Source organism: Rhinoderma darwinii, chromosome 3, assembly GCF_050947455.1.
Source record: "Rhinoderma darwinii isolate aRhiDar2 chromosome 3, aRhiDar2.hap1, whole genome shotgun sequence".
Lineage (NCBI taxonomy): Eukaryota > Metazoa > Chordata > Amphibia > Anura > Rhinodermatidae > Rhinoderma > Rhinoderma darwinii.
This window is the reverse complement of record NC_134689.1, coordinates 243347474-243363339: the sequence shown is the minus strand read 5'-3', so window position 1 is coordinate 243363339 and position 15866 is coordinate 243347474. Positions and strand designations below refer to the sequence as shown.

At 42.7% G+C, this 15866-nt stretch overlaps 1 protein-coding gene across 5 annotated transcripts in view; it reads right to left on the bottom strand.

Annotated features, from left to right (window-relative positions):
* Positions 1–15866, bottom strand: part of SHANK3 (SH3 and multiple ankyrin repeat domains 3) — a 424536-nt gene that overhangs the window by 268643 nt on the left and 140027 nt on the right. For all 5 annotated transcript variants that reach the window (XM_075857615.1, XM_075857612.1, XM_075857614.1 and 2 more), the window contains one exon: positions 10128–10745. In XM_075857615.1, coding sequence (XP_075713730.1) covers positions 10128–10745 — 618 coding nt within the window. The remainder of the gene's footprint in view (positions 1–10127; positions 10746–15866) is intronic.

Below are 15866 nucleotides of genomic sequence, written 5' to 3'. Positions count from 1 at the left end.
TTATAGCATTCCAGTGAAACTTAGGCCTTTCTTCTACCCTGATTTTATTTAACAAAGTGGCAGCTGTCCAAAATGTTCACATACATTTCCACTATTTAGATGGGTCCCTAATAAGATTCCTGTGGCTTCATAGTAATAACCTACAGAAAGTTAAATAACATATAGTGGATCATGACAACACTATCACATTCAGTCAGAATTCGGGTGCTTTCAAACATGCCGAAAGGCACCGTCTTTTGGATGTTGCCATTCGACATGCAAGCTCCTTATCTATGTATCTATCTATCTTATAATTATCTATCTCATATCTATCTATACAGCTTCTAATCCAGGGGTCTCAAGCATGCGGCCCCTGAGGCTGTCATCTGCGGCCCGCGGGACACAGAGCCGCAAGTATAGGCTCTGCTCCGGGACTCTGTGGAATTCCCTGACATCGCTGTCCATATATGGACAGTATTGTCAGGGTCTTCCCCAGAGCGGAGTTCCGGGTAGAGCGCTAGTATAGGCTCTGCTCCAGGACTCTGTGGAATCCCCCAACCTCGATGTCCACATATGGACACGCGATGTCAGGGTCTTCCCCAGAGCGGAGTCCCGGGCAGAGCGCTAGTATAGGCTCTGCTCCGGGACTCTGTGAAATTCCTTGACATCGCTGTCCATATATGGAGAGCGATGTCTAGGGCTTCCCCAGAGCTGGACGATGATGTCAGGAGCACAGCTGGAGGCCCAGTAGGAACGCTACTAGTGTTCTGCTCTGGGACTCTAGCTCTGGGCAAGCCCCTGACATCACTGTCCATATATGGACACTGATGTCAGTGGATTTCGCTCCGGGACACCGGCTCTGGGGTTGCCCCTGAACTCACATTCCGGACCAGGAGGATCCCCTGACGTCACTGTGTATGGACAGTGACGTCAGGGGCTCCTCCAGCAGAGGAATCCCTGGCCAAATCGTCGGCAACGCTCTGCCTGGGGATTCCTCTCCTAGAGTGAGTCCCAATGGAGCTATCTACTGGGGGTGTGTGTGGCACTATCTACAAGGGGTGTGTGTGGCATTATATACAGAGAGCACTGTGGCAGCATCTGCAGAGGGCACTGTGGCAGCATCTCCAGAGGGCACTGTGGCAGTATCTACAGAGGGCACTGTGGCAGTATATACAGAGGGCACTGTGGCAGCATATACAGAGTGCACTGTGGCAGCATCTACACAGCGCTCTGTGGCACTATCTAAAAAGGGGCTGCCCATTCTTGACATTTGTGTGTCTGCCAAACGAAGTGGCCTGACTGCATTTAGCGACACTTAAACTGTAAAACTGGATTGTTGAAATAAGCACGTGGAGAAATCTCGCAAATTTACGTTAAGTTTAAACCTAGCGCTATTATTATAGTAGTGTAGTATTGTTATAGTAATGTAGTATTATTATAGTAATGTAGTATTATTATAGTAGTGTAGTATTGTTATAGTAATGTAGTATTATTATAGTAATGTAGTATTGTATTGTTATAGTAATGTAGTATTATTATAGTAATGTAGTATTGTTATAGTAATGTAGTATTATTATAGTAATGTAGTATTATTATAGTAATGTAGTATTGTTATAGTAATGTAGTATTATTATAGTAATGTAGTATTATTATAGTAATGTAGTATTGTTATAGTAGTGTAGTATTATTATAGTAATGTAGCATTGTTATAGTAATGTAGTATTGTTATAGTAATGTAGTATTATAGTAATGTAGTATTGTTATAGTAATGTAGTATTGTTATAGTAATGTAGTATTATAGTAATGTAGTATTGTTATAGTAATGTAGTATTATTATAGTAATGTAGTATTGTTATAGTAATGTAGTATTATTATAGTAATGTAGTATTATTATAGTAATGTAGTATTGTTATAGTAGTGTAGTATTACTATAGTAATGTAGCATTGTTATAGTAATTTAGCATTGTTATAGTAATGTAGTATTGTTGTAGTAATGTACTATTGTTTATAGTAATGTAGTATTATTATAGTAATGTAGTATTATTATAGTAATGTAGTATTGTTATAGTAGTGTAGTATTATTATAGTAATGTAGCATTGTTATAGTAATTTAGCATTGTTATAGTAATGTAGTATTGTTGTAGTAATGTACTATTGTTTATAGTAATGTAGTATTATAGTAATGTACTATTGTTTATAGTAATGTAGTATTATTATTATTATTATTATTATTATTATTATAGTAATATAGTGTTATAGTAGTTCAAATAACTAATTGATTAACAATAATTTTGTATTGTATCAAATGTGAAAGTAATGCGGCCCGTCAACTTAAATTTTTTTCTATGTGCGGCCGAGTTTGAGACCCCTGTTCTAATCTATCTATCTATACAGCTTCTATCAATCTATCTATCTACCTATCTATCTATCTATCTATCTATCTATCTAACAAAAATTTGAACAGCACATTCCAACTAAATGATATAAAATGTGTATGCAGGTGCAGGAACACCTGTGACTGCAAATATACAGCAGAAAAAGAAATGGCGACAGCACACTGCGAAACTAATGCCACCTAAACCACTAAATATAAATAAATATGCACTAAAGCTAAATCTACTTATAATAGGGAGGTTCTTAGTGCACATTTTGATCAAAACTGTTTGCCCACCTGCCACGACAAGGCGACCTCTGTAAGGTGGGAACCTACTCTGCACATACACCCAGAACTGGGACTAAGCCTACATATATCCCATTCTGCCCTGGGTGATTTTAATTAGTTCAATGCTGGATCCTACCATCCCCAGGTATACATGTAGGCTTAGTGGTCCAAGGAAGGACAACCGGTGACAGGGTCATGGCTCATTGATGCGCGTGGGGAGCAAAGGCTGGCCTCTTTTGGTCCAATCACACAGAAGAGCTACTGTAGCACACATTACTGAAAAAGTTACTGCTGGCTACGATGTGTCAGAACACAAAGTGCATCGCTGCTTACTGCGTTCGGAACTACATAGCTGTAGACTGATTAGGGCATGGCCACACGTGGCGGATTTCCTCCGCAACTGTCCGCATCAATGCCGCACAGAATCTGCGTTGCAGATTCTGCGGCGGATCTGCCCAAAATGTGCAGTAAATTGATGCGGACTAGCTGCTGCGGACTGCGGTAAAAGTGCTTCCCTTCTCTCTATCAGTGCAGGATAGAGAGAAGGGCCAGCACTTTCCCTAGTGACAGTAAACGAATTTCATGCTTACCGGCCGTTGTCTTGGTGACGCGTCCCTCTTTCGGCATCCAGCCCGACCTCCCTGGATGACGCGTCAGTCCATGTGACCTCTGCAGCCTGTGATTGGCTGCAGCCGTCACTTAGACTGAAACGTAATCCTGGGAAGCCGGACTGGAGACAGAAGCAGGGAGTTCTCGGTAAGTATGAACTTCTATTTTTTTGACAGGTTGCTGTATATTGGGATCGGTAGTCACTGTCCAGGGGGCAGAAACAGTTACTGCCGATCGCTTAACTCTTTCAGCACCCTGGACAGTGACTATTTACTGATGTCTCCTAGCAACGCTCCCGTAATTACGGGAGCCCCATTGACTTCCTCAGTCTGGCTGTAGACCTAGAAATACATAGGTCCAGCCAGAATGAAGAAATGTCATGTCAAAAAAGCAAGACGCATCCGCAGCACATATAACATTTTCATGACAGCTGCGGACTTCATTGCGGAATTTAGAATCTCCATTGAAGTCAATGGAGAAATTCCGCCATGAGTCCGCAACCAGTCCGCCACAACTCCGCAACAGCCCTAGCATGCTGCGGACACCAAATTCCGCTCCGCAGCCTATGCTCCGCAGCGGAATTTTACGCATCGTCTAAACGAACACTGCTAAATAAAAGTGGAAGTCAATGGACAAACGGCTCCGCTGCGGATTAACGCTGCGGAGTGTCCGCTGCGGAATTCAAGAGGAATTCCGCCACGTGTGGCTTTGCCCTTAGAGTGCCAATGCTGAACCCTGTCCACTGCTGAGAGTGGCTATAATGGGCAAGTTAACATCAGAACTGGACCATCGAGCAATGGAAGAAGATGGTCTGGTCTTATGAATAACGTTTTCTTTTACATCATATGGATGGACGGGTGGTGTCCGTCACTTATCTGTGGAAGAGATGGAACCAGGATGCACTATGGGAAAAAGGCAAGCCGGCATAGAGGCAGTGTGATGATCTATAGCAATGTTCTGCTGGGAAACTCAAAAGTACTGGAATTCATGTTCCATCTACCTAAACATTGTTGCAGACCAAGTACAGCACTTCATGGTAACGGTATTCCCTAATAGCAGCGGGCTCTTATGCAGGGTAATGCGCCCCGCTACACTGCAAAAGTTATTCAGAAATGGTTTGGCCTCCAAATTCCCCATATCAATCTGTCTGAACATCTGTGGACTGTGCTGGAAAAACAGATCCAATCCATGGAGGCCCCATCTCGCAACTTACAGTACCGATATATAGATATATCACGACTAGATAAAACCAGGGCGCCATAGTTACTAGCAAATCAGGTTTTGCCTCCTGTTCTTTATACATTTGGCTTCCGAGAACTACCACCCAGTGCCATCTTATTGGAGTTGGATGCTATCACTGACAGTCAAACACCGCAGAGAGAGCACACAGCAGCTGACATGTGTGCTCCTCCTGCAGAGGCTAATGCAGAAAACTACTGTACATACAACAGCTGGCAATAGGCTGCTGTAGATAGTTTTCTATAAGCAGAGGGCACATCGCTAGAACATTGGGAGGTGAGTACATGTGGTGAAGGGGTGAGGAAGCCTTGTGGTGACTACTGTCTTAGGGCAGGGGGCTGAAGGAGAGTCCTGCTGTAAGAAGGGGGGCAATAGTGGAAGAGGGCCTGCGGCAACTACTGTGTGGGCTCTGCTTTGACTATTGGGGAGGGAGGCTGCTGAGACTACTGTGGTAACTTCTGTGACTACTGGGTAAAGTGGGGAGGGGCCTGTAAAATAATAGGGGGGTGTCCTTTTTTTGATCACTAACGAAAGTCAACCATTTGAAAAGTAACTGCACCTTAAACTTAATAAGTGATTTTCCCACCTTCATAATAAGTGCTGCTAGTTGTTACATTTAAAGTAGTATTCCGGTTTGTATAATAAAACATTATAGAATTCTCCAAAATACTTTCTATATCAATTCCTCAGTGTTTTCAAGATCTCTGAATGGTGTTATTCATGTGATGGACACACAGATACATTGCAAAATTGTATAATATTATACAAAAAATAACCTTTATTTGCTGAAACTGGACAAGCCCCTTAGGCCTTTAGTATGGATCAGTTAATACGTTACATATGGGCGTTGGATAACTTTATTCCTTAAATGTATGCAGTCGTAATTTAAAAAAAAAAAAAAAGGTAAAAGCTGTGTTCATATTGGTACCACAGCTCCCGTTTAGGCTATGTTAACATATCATTTTTTTCAGCGTTTGAGCCATAAATGTTACTGGGACATATGCTGAACACAAGCTTACATTGGCATACGTTTGGGTGGTATACTTATTTTTCAGCTGTATTAAAAAGCATAGGCGACTATGCTCCTCCATACGGAGGCATCCAGCAATGAAAAGTCAGGGGTTTATGGTCGCCATTAAGTGTAAGAAAAGTACAATAATGGGGTGAATTACTTGTCACAGGACTGTGACGTGGGTAGTTGGTAATTATAGTGGAGTCTGGTTTCAGGGGGACAGTGGAGACTGTGTATGGGGTACATAGGACAGGTTAGGATGTGTAAGGAGATCTGAGTGGACAATGGAAGGAAGGAAAGAACATAAAGTATGTACCAGTAGCAAGAAGGTGTCAGGGGAGGATGAGAGAAGTCAGGATGAGACCGGGAAGGATGTGTAGAACAAGGTGACAAGGAACGCTGGGTGAAGAGTAAAGGGTTAACAGGAAATATATGTGAAGGAAGTGACAAGGAAGACTATTAGCGGAACAGGTGGATAGTGTGGATGAAGGAGGTAAAAAGTAAACTGTGCGGAGAAAAGAAAGGTAGTGACAGAAAGTCTGCAGAGGAAAGAGGTGAGAAAAAAACCTGTATGGAGGAAGGAAGTGATAGAGGAGATTATGGAGGAAGGAGCTGACAGGTGACTGTGTGGATGAAGGAAGTGACAGGAAGTCTAGGTAGGAAAGAAGTAACAGAACAGACTGTGGATAAAGGAGGTGTCAAGTAAGCTTTGTGCAAGAAGGAAGTGACATCGAGACTGCAGAGGAAGGAGGTGGCAAGTAAGTTGTATGGAGGAAGGAAGTGGCAGGGGAGACGGCTTAGGAAGGTGTTCACATGTAAGTTCCGTGCAGGAAGGCAGTAATAAGAAGACTACAGAGGAAGGAGGTACAAGGAAGTATTGTGCAGAAAGGAAATTACAGGGAGACTGTGGAGGAAGAAGATGACATGTAAATTAAATTGTGGAGAAAGGAAGTGACAGAGTGAGACTGTGGAGGAATGAGATGACAAGGAAGATAAATTGTGGAGGAGGGAAGTGACAGAGAGACTGCAGAGAAAGGAGATAATAAGGAAGATTTGAGGAGGAAGGAAGTGAAAGGGAGAATGTGGAGGAAGGAAATGATAAAAGAGCTAAATTGTGGAGGAAAAAAGTGACAGGGAGACGGTGGAGGAAAGAGATGACTCATAAGTTGTGTGGAGGAAGAAAGTGACGGGGTCAACAGAAGGAGGGGGTGACAAATAAGTTCTGAGGAGGAAGGAAGTAACAGGAGTCTGTGTGGAAATTAAATCACAGGGGAGCCCGCAGAAGTAGGAGGAGACAATGAAACGGAATGAATAAGGAAATGACAGGAGAGACTGTAGAATTAGGAGATGGCAATGAAGTTTTGTGGAGGAAAGGTGACAGGGGAGACTGCGGAAGAAGAGAGTGACAAGGAAGCTATGTGGGGAAAAAGTGACAAGGAAGATTGCGGAAGTAGGAAGCTGTGTTAAGTAAGGAAATGACAAGTGAGTCTGCGGAGCTGGAGGTGTCAAGGAAGCTGTGTGGAGTAAGGACAGGTGGATTAAGGAGGGAACAGGGGAGGAGGAGGAATGTGGTGAGTTTGAACTAGAATTGCGCTGGGTACAAAGTGCCAGGAGGAGAAGAAAGACTGATGTAGTAGGTGAGGATGTGATTGTGAATGGCGAAGACAGAAGGACAGCTGACTATCTCTCAACTACTAAATGTATCACATAAACTAAAACCATTTGAGACCTGGATCTCTTACAAGTAAAAACAATAAGCACACTGAACATTACCAGCGGTAATCCTGTATGTAGGCGATCACAAAGTTGCAGGTTAGACTTATCTGTTTTTTTTTTAATGAAGTGTTTTATGACATGTCCATGTTTCTGGGTGCTGGTGGAGTGCAGTCTCCGTATTCCCGGGTGCTCTCCACTGAAATGAACACAGGTTACGGAAAGCTCTGATTGAAATGGATGAGAGTTACCGAAAAACTGCAGATTCCATAACTGCCATGCAATGGATTGCCTCAACACGTGTAAGGCCTGCTATTCACTTGTAACAATAGGATGAGTCAGGAAACACTATAGAAGATAAACCCCTTCCCTTTTTTTTTTCAGCAAAGACAGGAATGGCATATTGCTAGGATATGCCACCACTTTCTGATCAGTGAGGATCCAATTGCCAGGACCCCCACGATTCTCAGAATTAAAGGGGTGCAGCGTAATATAATATAATAAGTTAGACCCTGTAGTTGCCTGTAGAAATCTCAATGAAATACATAGAAGATTCTGCCTATAAGAGGCGAAACATCCAATCTTTCATTCTTCTCTGCCACTACTCACCTCATCTACGGGCTCAACCACTGTGCGCCTTTAATGTTATATATTCTATAGCAGGCAATGAGAGTCGTATTATAGATCTAGACAACACGGATCCGGTCTGTGGCGTGTGCATGAGGCCTATACAACAGAATTCAAACTTGGCTCTTCTTCTCAGGCTAGAAGCTCTGTTTCCTTTCGTTTCTGTGTGGGGTAAAGTGAAGGGACAACCACTACTGTACACCCAAAATGAGCCTCAGCCCCACACACTGTTCATAGATCCATTCCAGTTAGATATCAGTTGCCCCTGATGTGAAGAATATAATCGTCTGCTGCACTATTCTGCCTGGTAACATTATGGAAACCAGACAGACCCTTTATGAGTGAATGGGATCTGTTTGGATCCATTGCAAAATAAATCAAAACAGATCCTGTAAAACAGAAGACATAATGCCCGGTGAACAGAGTCTAACTTGGTGGGGACCAACACTACATTTAAGCGGGTATCATTCACACTGCATGTACGATCATGCAGTATGAATTTCAATTTCAGGTGGACCTGCTATGTAGAGAATCTCAATATCATCACATTGAAACACTGCCATCTATAGTATTAAATTGTATTGCTGCTACCACTGCTGTCCATGGTACCATGGTGAAGCACTGCCATCTACAGTATCATGTCAACGCAACCCTTAACATAGTGACACACTGGCATTGTTTTATATAAGGCACTGCCATCTACATATAGAATCACAGGTGCATGTACTGCCATGTATAGCAAAGTAGGGATGCACATGCCATGTCAGGGCACAGCTTTGCTTTGATTATGGTGAAAAACTACAGCTACAATAGAAAAGCACCACCCCTGGCACCTGCATGCTGTCTATAGTACCATAGCATAGCATAGCATAGCGCTGTCATCTCTAGTTTACGCCATCCACAGATTATTAGCAGTCAACTGCAAGCACTACAGTAAATCACTAACTACAGCAGACTACTGTCGCCCTCTCAGCACCAGCTATGCAGCAATCTACCGCAAGAAACAAGGACGAGAACAACGGACAATCACAATTTAGACACCACCACACTGGGATTCAGTTATTTTTTAACCAAGCTGAGAAAAGCGTTACCATTTATAGTACTCTTGAGAAGCATTACTAGTCTATCACGTGCCATGATGTATATATGTGCCATGTATGATGCTGGTGCCACCTCTAGTCCATTTAGTGCATAATGAGCACTGATATCAATTGTATATCATTCAATGTTCAATGTCTATCCATAGTGAATGTATGTGTAATGGTCTCCTGGCATGCATAACTGCTGCACTATCCCGCTTCTTGGCACGGCTCTCCATTCTACTACTGAACTTGGCCAAGCTGCTGCTAACTACTGCACTTGTCATTCACTGAGGATCTGAGGACAGGCACTGCCAACTCACAGCACCCAACACCCACTGCACTCCAGCACAGCCACTGCATGTACATGCAACTCTAATGTATCTGTGTACTGATAGAAATATTAATACAAAATGCCTTTATACAGTACCGGATAGATAGATAGATAGATAGATAGATAGATAGATAGATAGATAGATAGATAGATAGATAGATAGATAGATAGATAGATAGATAGATAGATAGATAGATAGATAGATAGATGGATAGATAGATAGATAGAAAGATAGATAAGAAAGATAGATTCGATAGATAGATTCGATAGATAGATAGATAGATAGATGGATGGATGGATGGATGGATGGATGGATGGATGGATGGATAGATAGATAGATAGATAGATAGATAGATAGATAGATAGATAGATAGATAGATAGATAGATAGATAGATAGATAGATAGATAGATAGATAGATATTCTGCTCACACGCCTCGTCTACGATCAGAGAACAGGTGTATGTACACTACATAAGGCTCCGTGTATTATCCACTACATGACACATATATACTATAGATACAGCAAAATCCAGACGCAGAATGAAGCGCCACCGGTGCAGACATGCAGTGTGTATGAAGCAGACGATCCGATGCTCTGATAGCAGTACATACATACTATACATATATACATACATTACACATACATACATTACACATACATACTATACATACACATACATATATATACAGACACACACACATACTATACATATACTTTACATATATACATACATTACACATACATACTATACATATATACATACATTACATATACACACACACTATACATATACTTTACATATATACATACTATACACACGCACACAGACAGTATATACACTTTATACCGGTCATAGTTCCACAACGCTCACCGTTTGCTGCAGGTCCGGTATGCCGATCCTGATGATCACCGCGTTCCCTGATGTCTCTTCCATCCGCCGGCCGGGTGGGTCTCTGTCTGAGCCAGGGGGGTCTCTGCCTCTTGCGGTGGGGTCTCTTTCTCTTCCCGGGGGGTCTCGGGCAGCGTGCTCCACTGAGTCTCTGCTGGGATCTCTGTCACTTGTAGGGGAGTTACTAGTCGGGGTGTCTCCAGTAGGGTTGTAGATGTCTGGAATCGGGGTGTCTCTGTCGCCAGTCGGGGGATCGATGTCAATGTAGGAGCGGAATTTTTGCGTGACAGCGGCTCCGTGTTCTCCGTTCTCCGTCTCCCCGATGCCAGGCTCTTCTCCACTGTCTGAGTCTGGGGAGTCTCTGATGATGTTGGGGTGTCTGTCCCTGGTGATGGGGCTTCTCCCTCTCTGGGGGGACTGTCCCACTGGCTCCGGGGTCTTTGGGTCTCCCCCTGGAGAGGAGCGGAGAGTGCGGGGAGCCCCGAGATCCCTCGGGGGCCCCTTGGGGGGGCTGGGTGAGGGGGGTCCGGTCCGCTCCGGGAGCTCAGGAACCGGAGACACAACATGAGCAGGAGAGGGGGAGGAGCGGAGAGACTGCATCTAATAGAGAGAGGGGGAGAGAGGGGGGTGAGAGAGAGCACAGACTGCATACAATACAGGGGGAGAGCGACGGCTGAATGGGGGACTACATGAATCAGGGGAGAGCACGGCCAAGGGGAAGACATGGAGGCGGCATGTTATTATATCGTGAGGGCACACTGTGTCTAAGGAAACGGAACACATTTAACTTTAGTTTTTTTTTTTTTATTTTTAAATCAGGGAAACAGTAACTACCAATAAGCCAAGAGCGGGAGGGAGGAGAAGTCTGCACCTCATGGAGGGAGAACCGCATGTAACACTGAGTGGGAGCTGTGCCCGGCAGCCAGACTGTAATACCAGGTCTGGAGCATGGCAGCAGATGTATGCCATGCTCCAGAGGGGGAGATATGGGACCTGTATACAGTGTTGGGGGTGGGGTATGTGAACTGTATACAGGGGGAGATATGTGAACTGTATATATAATGGGGGACATAGGAGAATACAATACTAGGGCTGGAGAATGGCAGCAGGTGCATGTAATACAGAGGGGGAGATATATGAACTGTATATATAATGGGAGAAACTGCATTACCAGGACTAGAGCATGTAATACAGAGGGGGAGATATGTGTACTGTATATATAATAGGAGACACTGGAGACTGCATTACCAGGACTAGAGCATGTAATACAGAGGGGGAGATATGTGTACTGTATATATAATAGGAGACACTGGAGACTGCAATACCAGGACTAGAGCATGTAATACACAAGGGGAGATATGTGTACTGTATATATAATAGGAGACACTGGAGACTGCATTACCAGGACTAGAGCATGTAATACAGAGGGGGAGATATGTGTACTGTATATATAATAGGAGACACTGGAGACTGCATTACCAGGACTAGAGCATGTAATACACAAGGGGAGATATGTGAACTGTACATATAATAGGAGACACTGGAGACTGCATTACCAGGACTAGAGCATGTAATACAGAGGGGGAGATATGTGTACTGTATATATAATAGGAGACACTGGAGACTGCATTACCAGGACTAGAGCATGTAATACACAAGGGGAGATATGTGAACTGTATATATAATGCGAGACACTGGAGACTGCATTACCAGGACTAGAGCATGTAATACAGAGGGGGAGATATGTGTACTGTATATATAATAGGAGACACTGGAGACTGCAATACCAGGACTAGAGCATGTAATACACAAGGGGAGATATGTGAACTGTACATATAATAGGAGACACTGGAGACTGCATTACCAGGACTAGAGCATGTAATACAGAGGGGGAGATATGTGTACTGTATATATAATAGGAGACACTGGAGACTGCATTACCAGGACTAGAGCATGTAATACACAAGGGGAGATATGTGAACTGTATATATAATGCGAGACACTGGAGACTGCATTACCAGGACTAGAGCATGTAATACAGAGGGGGAGATATGTGTACTGTATATATAATAGGAGACACTGGAGACTGCAATACCAGGACTAGAGCATGTAATACACAAGGGGAGATATGTGAACTGTACATATAATAGGAGACACTGGAGACTGCATTACCAGGACTAGAGCATGTAATACAGAGGGGGAGATATGTGAACTGTATATATAATAGGAGACACTGGAGACTGCATTACCAGGACTAGAGCATGTAATACAGAGGGGGAGATATGTGAACTGTATATATAATAGGAGACACTGGAGACTGCATTACCAGGACTGGAACATGTAATACACAAGGGGAGATATGTGAACTGTATATATAATAGAAGACACTGGAGACTGCATTACCAGGACTAGAGCATGTAATACAGAGGGGGAGATATGTGTACTGTATATATAATAGGAGACACTGGAGACTGCATTACCAGGACTAGAGCATGTAATACACAAGGGGAGATATGTGAACTGTATATATAATAGGAGACACTGGAGACTGCATTACCAGGACTAGAGCATGTAATACACAAGGGGAGATATGTGAACTGTATATATAATAGGAGACACTGGAGACTGCATTACCAGGACTAGAGCATGTAATACACAAGGGGAGATATGTGAACTGTATATATAATAGGAGACACTGGAGACTGCATTACCAGGACTAGAGCATGTAATACACAAGGGGAGATATGTGAACTGTATATATAATAGGAGACACTGGAGACTGCATTACCAGGACTGGAACATGTAATAAAGTAGGGGCGATATGTGTACTGTATATATAATAGGAGACACTGGAGACTGCATTACCAGGACTAGAGCATGTAATACACAAGGGGAGATATGTGTACTGTGTATATAATAGAAGACACTGGAGACTGCATTACCAGGACTAGAGCATGTAATACACAAGGGGAGATATGTGTACTGTATATATAATGGGAGACACTGGAGACTGCATTACCAGGACTAGAGCATGTAATACAGAGGGGGAGATATGTGAACTGTATATATAATAGAAGACACTGGAGACTGCATTACCAGGACTAGAGCATGTAATACAGTAGGGGAGATATGTGAACTGTATATATAATAGGAGACACTGGAGACTGCATTACCAGGACTAGAGCATGTAATACACAAGGGGAGATATGTGTACTGTATATATAATAGGAGACACTGGAGACTGCATTACCAGGACTAGAGCATGTAATACAGTAGGGGAGATATGTGAACTGTATATATAATAGGAGACACTGGAGACTGCATTACCAGGACTAGAGCATGTAATACAGAGGGGAGATATGTGTACTGTACATATAATAGGAGACACTGGAGACTGCATTACCAGGACTAGAGCATGTAATACAGTAGGGGAGATATGTGAACTGTATATATAATAGGAGACACTGGAGACTGCATTACCAGGACTAGAGCATGTAATACAGTAGGGGAGATATGTGAACAGTATATATAATAGAAGACACTGGAGACTGCATTACCAGGACTAGACCATGTAATACACAAGGGGAGATATGTGAACAGTATATATAATAGGAGACACTGGAGACTGCATTACCAGGACTAGAGCATGTAATACAGTAGGGGAGATATGTGAACTGTATATATAATAGGAGACACTGGAGACTGCATTACCAGGACTAGAGCATGTAATACACAAGGGGAGATATGTGAACTGTATATATAATGGGAGACACTGGAGACTGCATTACCAGGACTAGAGCATGTAATACACAAGGGGAGATATGTGAACTGTATATATAATAGGAGACACTGGAGACTGCATTACCAGGACTAGAGCATGTAATACACAAGGGGAGATATGTGAACTGTATATATAATGGGAGACACTGGAGACTGCATTACCAGGACTAGAGCATGTAATACAGAGGGGGAGATATGTGAACTGTATATATAATAGAAGACACTGGAGACTGCATTACCAGGACTAGAGCATGTAATACACAAGGGGAGATATGTGAACTGTATATATAATGGGAAACACTGGAGACTGCATTACCAGGACTAGAGCATGTAATACACAAGGGGAGATATGTGAACTGTATATATAATGGGAGACACTGGAGACTGCATTACCAGGACTAGAGCATGTAATACAGTAGGGGAGATATGTGAACTGTATATATAATACAAGACACTGGAGACTGCATTACCAGGACTAGAGCATGTAATACACAAGGGGAGATATGTGAACTGTATATATAATAGGAGACACTGGAGACTGCATTACCAGGACTAGAGCATGTAATACACAAGGGGAGATATGTGAACTGTATATATAATAGGAGACACTGGAGACTGCATTACCAGGACTAGAGCATGTAATACACAAGGGGAGATATGTGAACTGTATATATAATAGGAGACACTGGAGACTGCATTACCAGGACTGGAACATGTAATAAAGTAGGGGCGATATGTGTACTGTATATATAATAGGAGACACTGGAGACTGCATTACCAGGACTAGAGCATGTAATACACAAGGGGAGATATGTGTACTGTGTATATAATAGAAGACACTGGAGACTGCATTACCAGGACTAGAGCATGTAATACACAAGGGGAGATATGTGTACTGTATATATAATGGGAGACACTGGAGACTGCATTACCAGGACTAGAGCATGTAATACAGAGGGGGAGATATGTGAACTGTATATATAATAGAAGACACTGGAGACTGCATTACCAGGACTAGAGCATGTAATACAGTAGGGGAGATATGTGAACTGTATATATAATAGGAGACACTGGAGACTGCATTACCAGGACTAGAGCATGTAATACACAAGGGGAGATATGTGTACTGTATATATAATAGGAGACACTGGAGACTGCATTACCAGGACTAGAGCATGTAATACAGTAGGGGAGATATGTGAACTGTATATATAATAGGAGACACTGGAGACTGCATTACCAGGACTAGAGCATGTAATACAGAGGGGAGATATGTGTACTGTACATATAATAGGAGACACTGGAGACTGCATTACCAGGACTAGAGCATGTAATACAGTAGGGGAGATATGTGAACTGTATATATAATAGGAGACACTGGAGACTGCATTACCAGGACTAGAGCATGTAATACAGTAGGGGAGATATGTGAACAGTATATATAATAGAAGACACTGGAGACTGCATTACCAGGACTAGACCATGTAATACACAAGGGGAGATATGTGAACAGTATATATAATAGGAGACACTGGAGACTGCATTACCAGGACTAGAGCATGTAATACAGTAGGGGAGATATGTGAACTGTATATATAATAGGAGACACTGGAGACTGCATTACCAGGACTAGAGCATGTAATACACAAGGGGAGATATGTGAACTATATATATAATAGGAGACACTGAGACTGCATTACCAGGACTAGAGCATGTAATACAGTAGGGGAGATATGTGTACTGTATATATAATAGGAAACACTGGAGACTGCATTACCAGGACTAGAGCATGTAATACAGTAGGGGAGATATGTGAACTGTATATATAAAAGGAGACACTGGAGACTGCATTACCAGGACTAGAGCATGTAATACAGAGGGGCAGATATGTGTACTGTATATATAATAGAAGACACTGAGACTGCATTACCAGGACTAGAG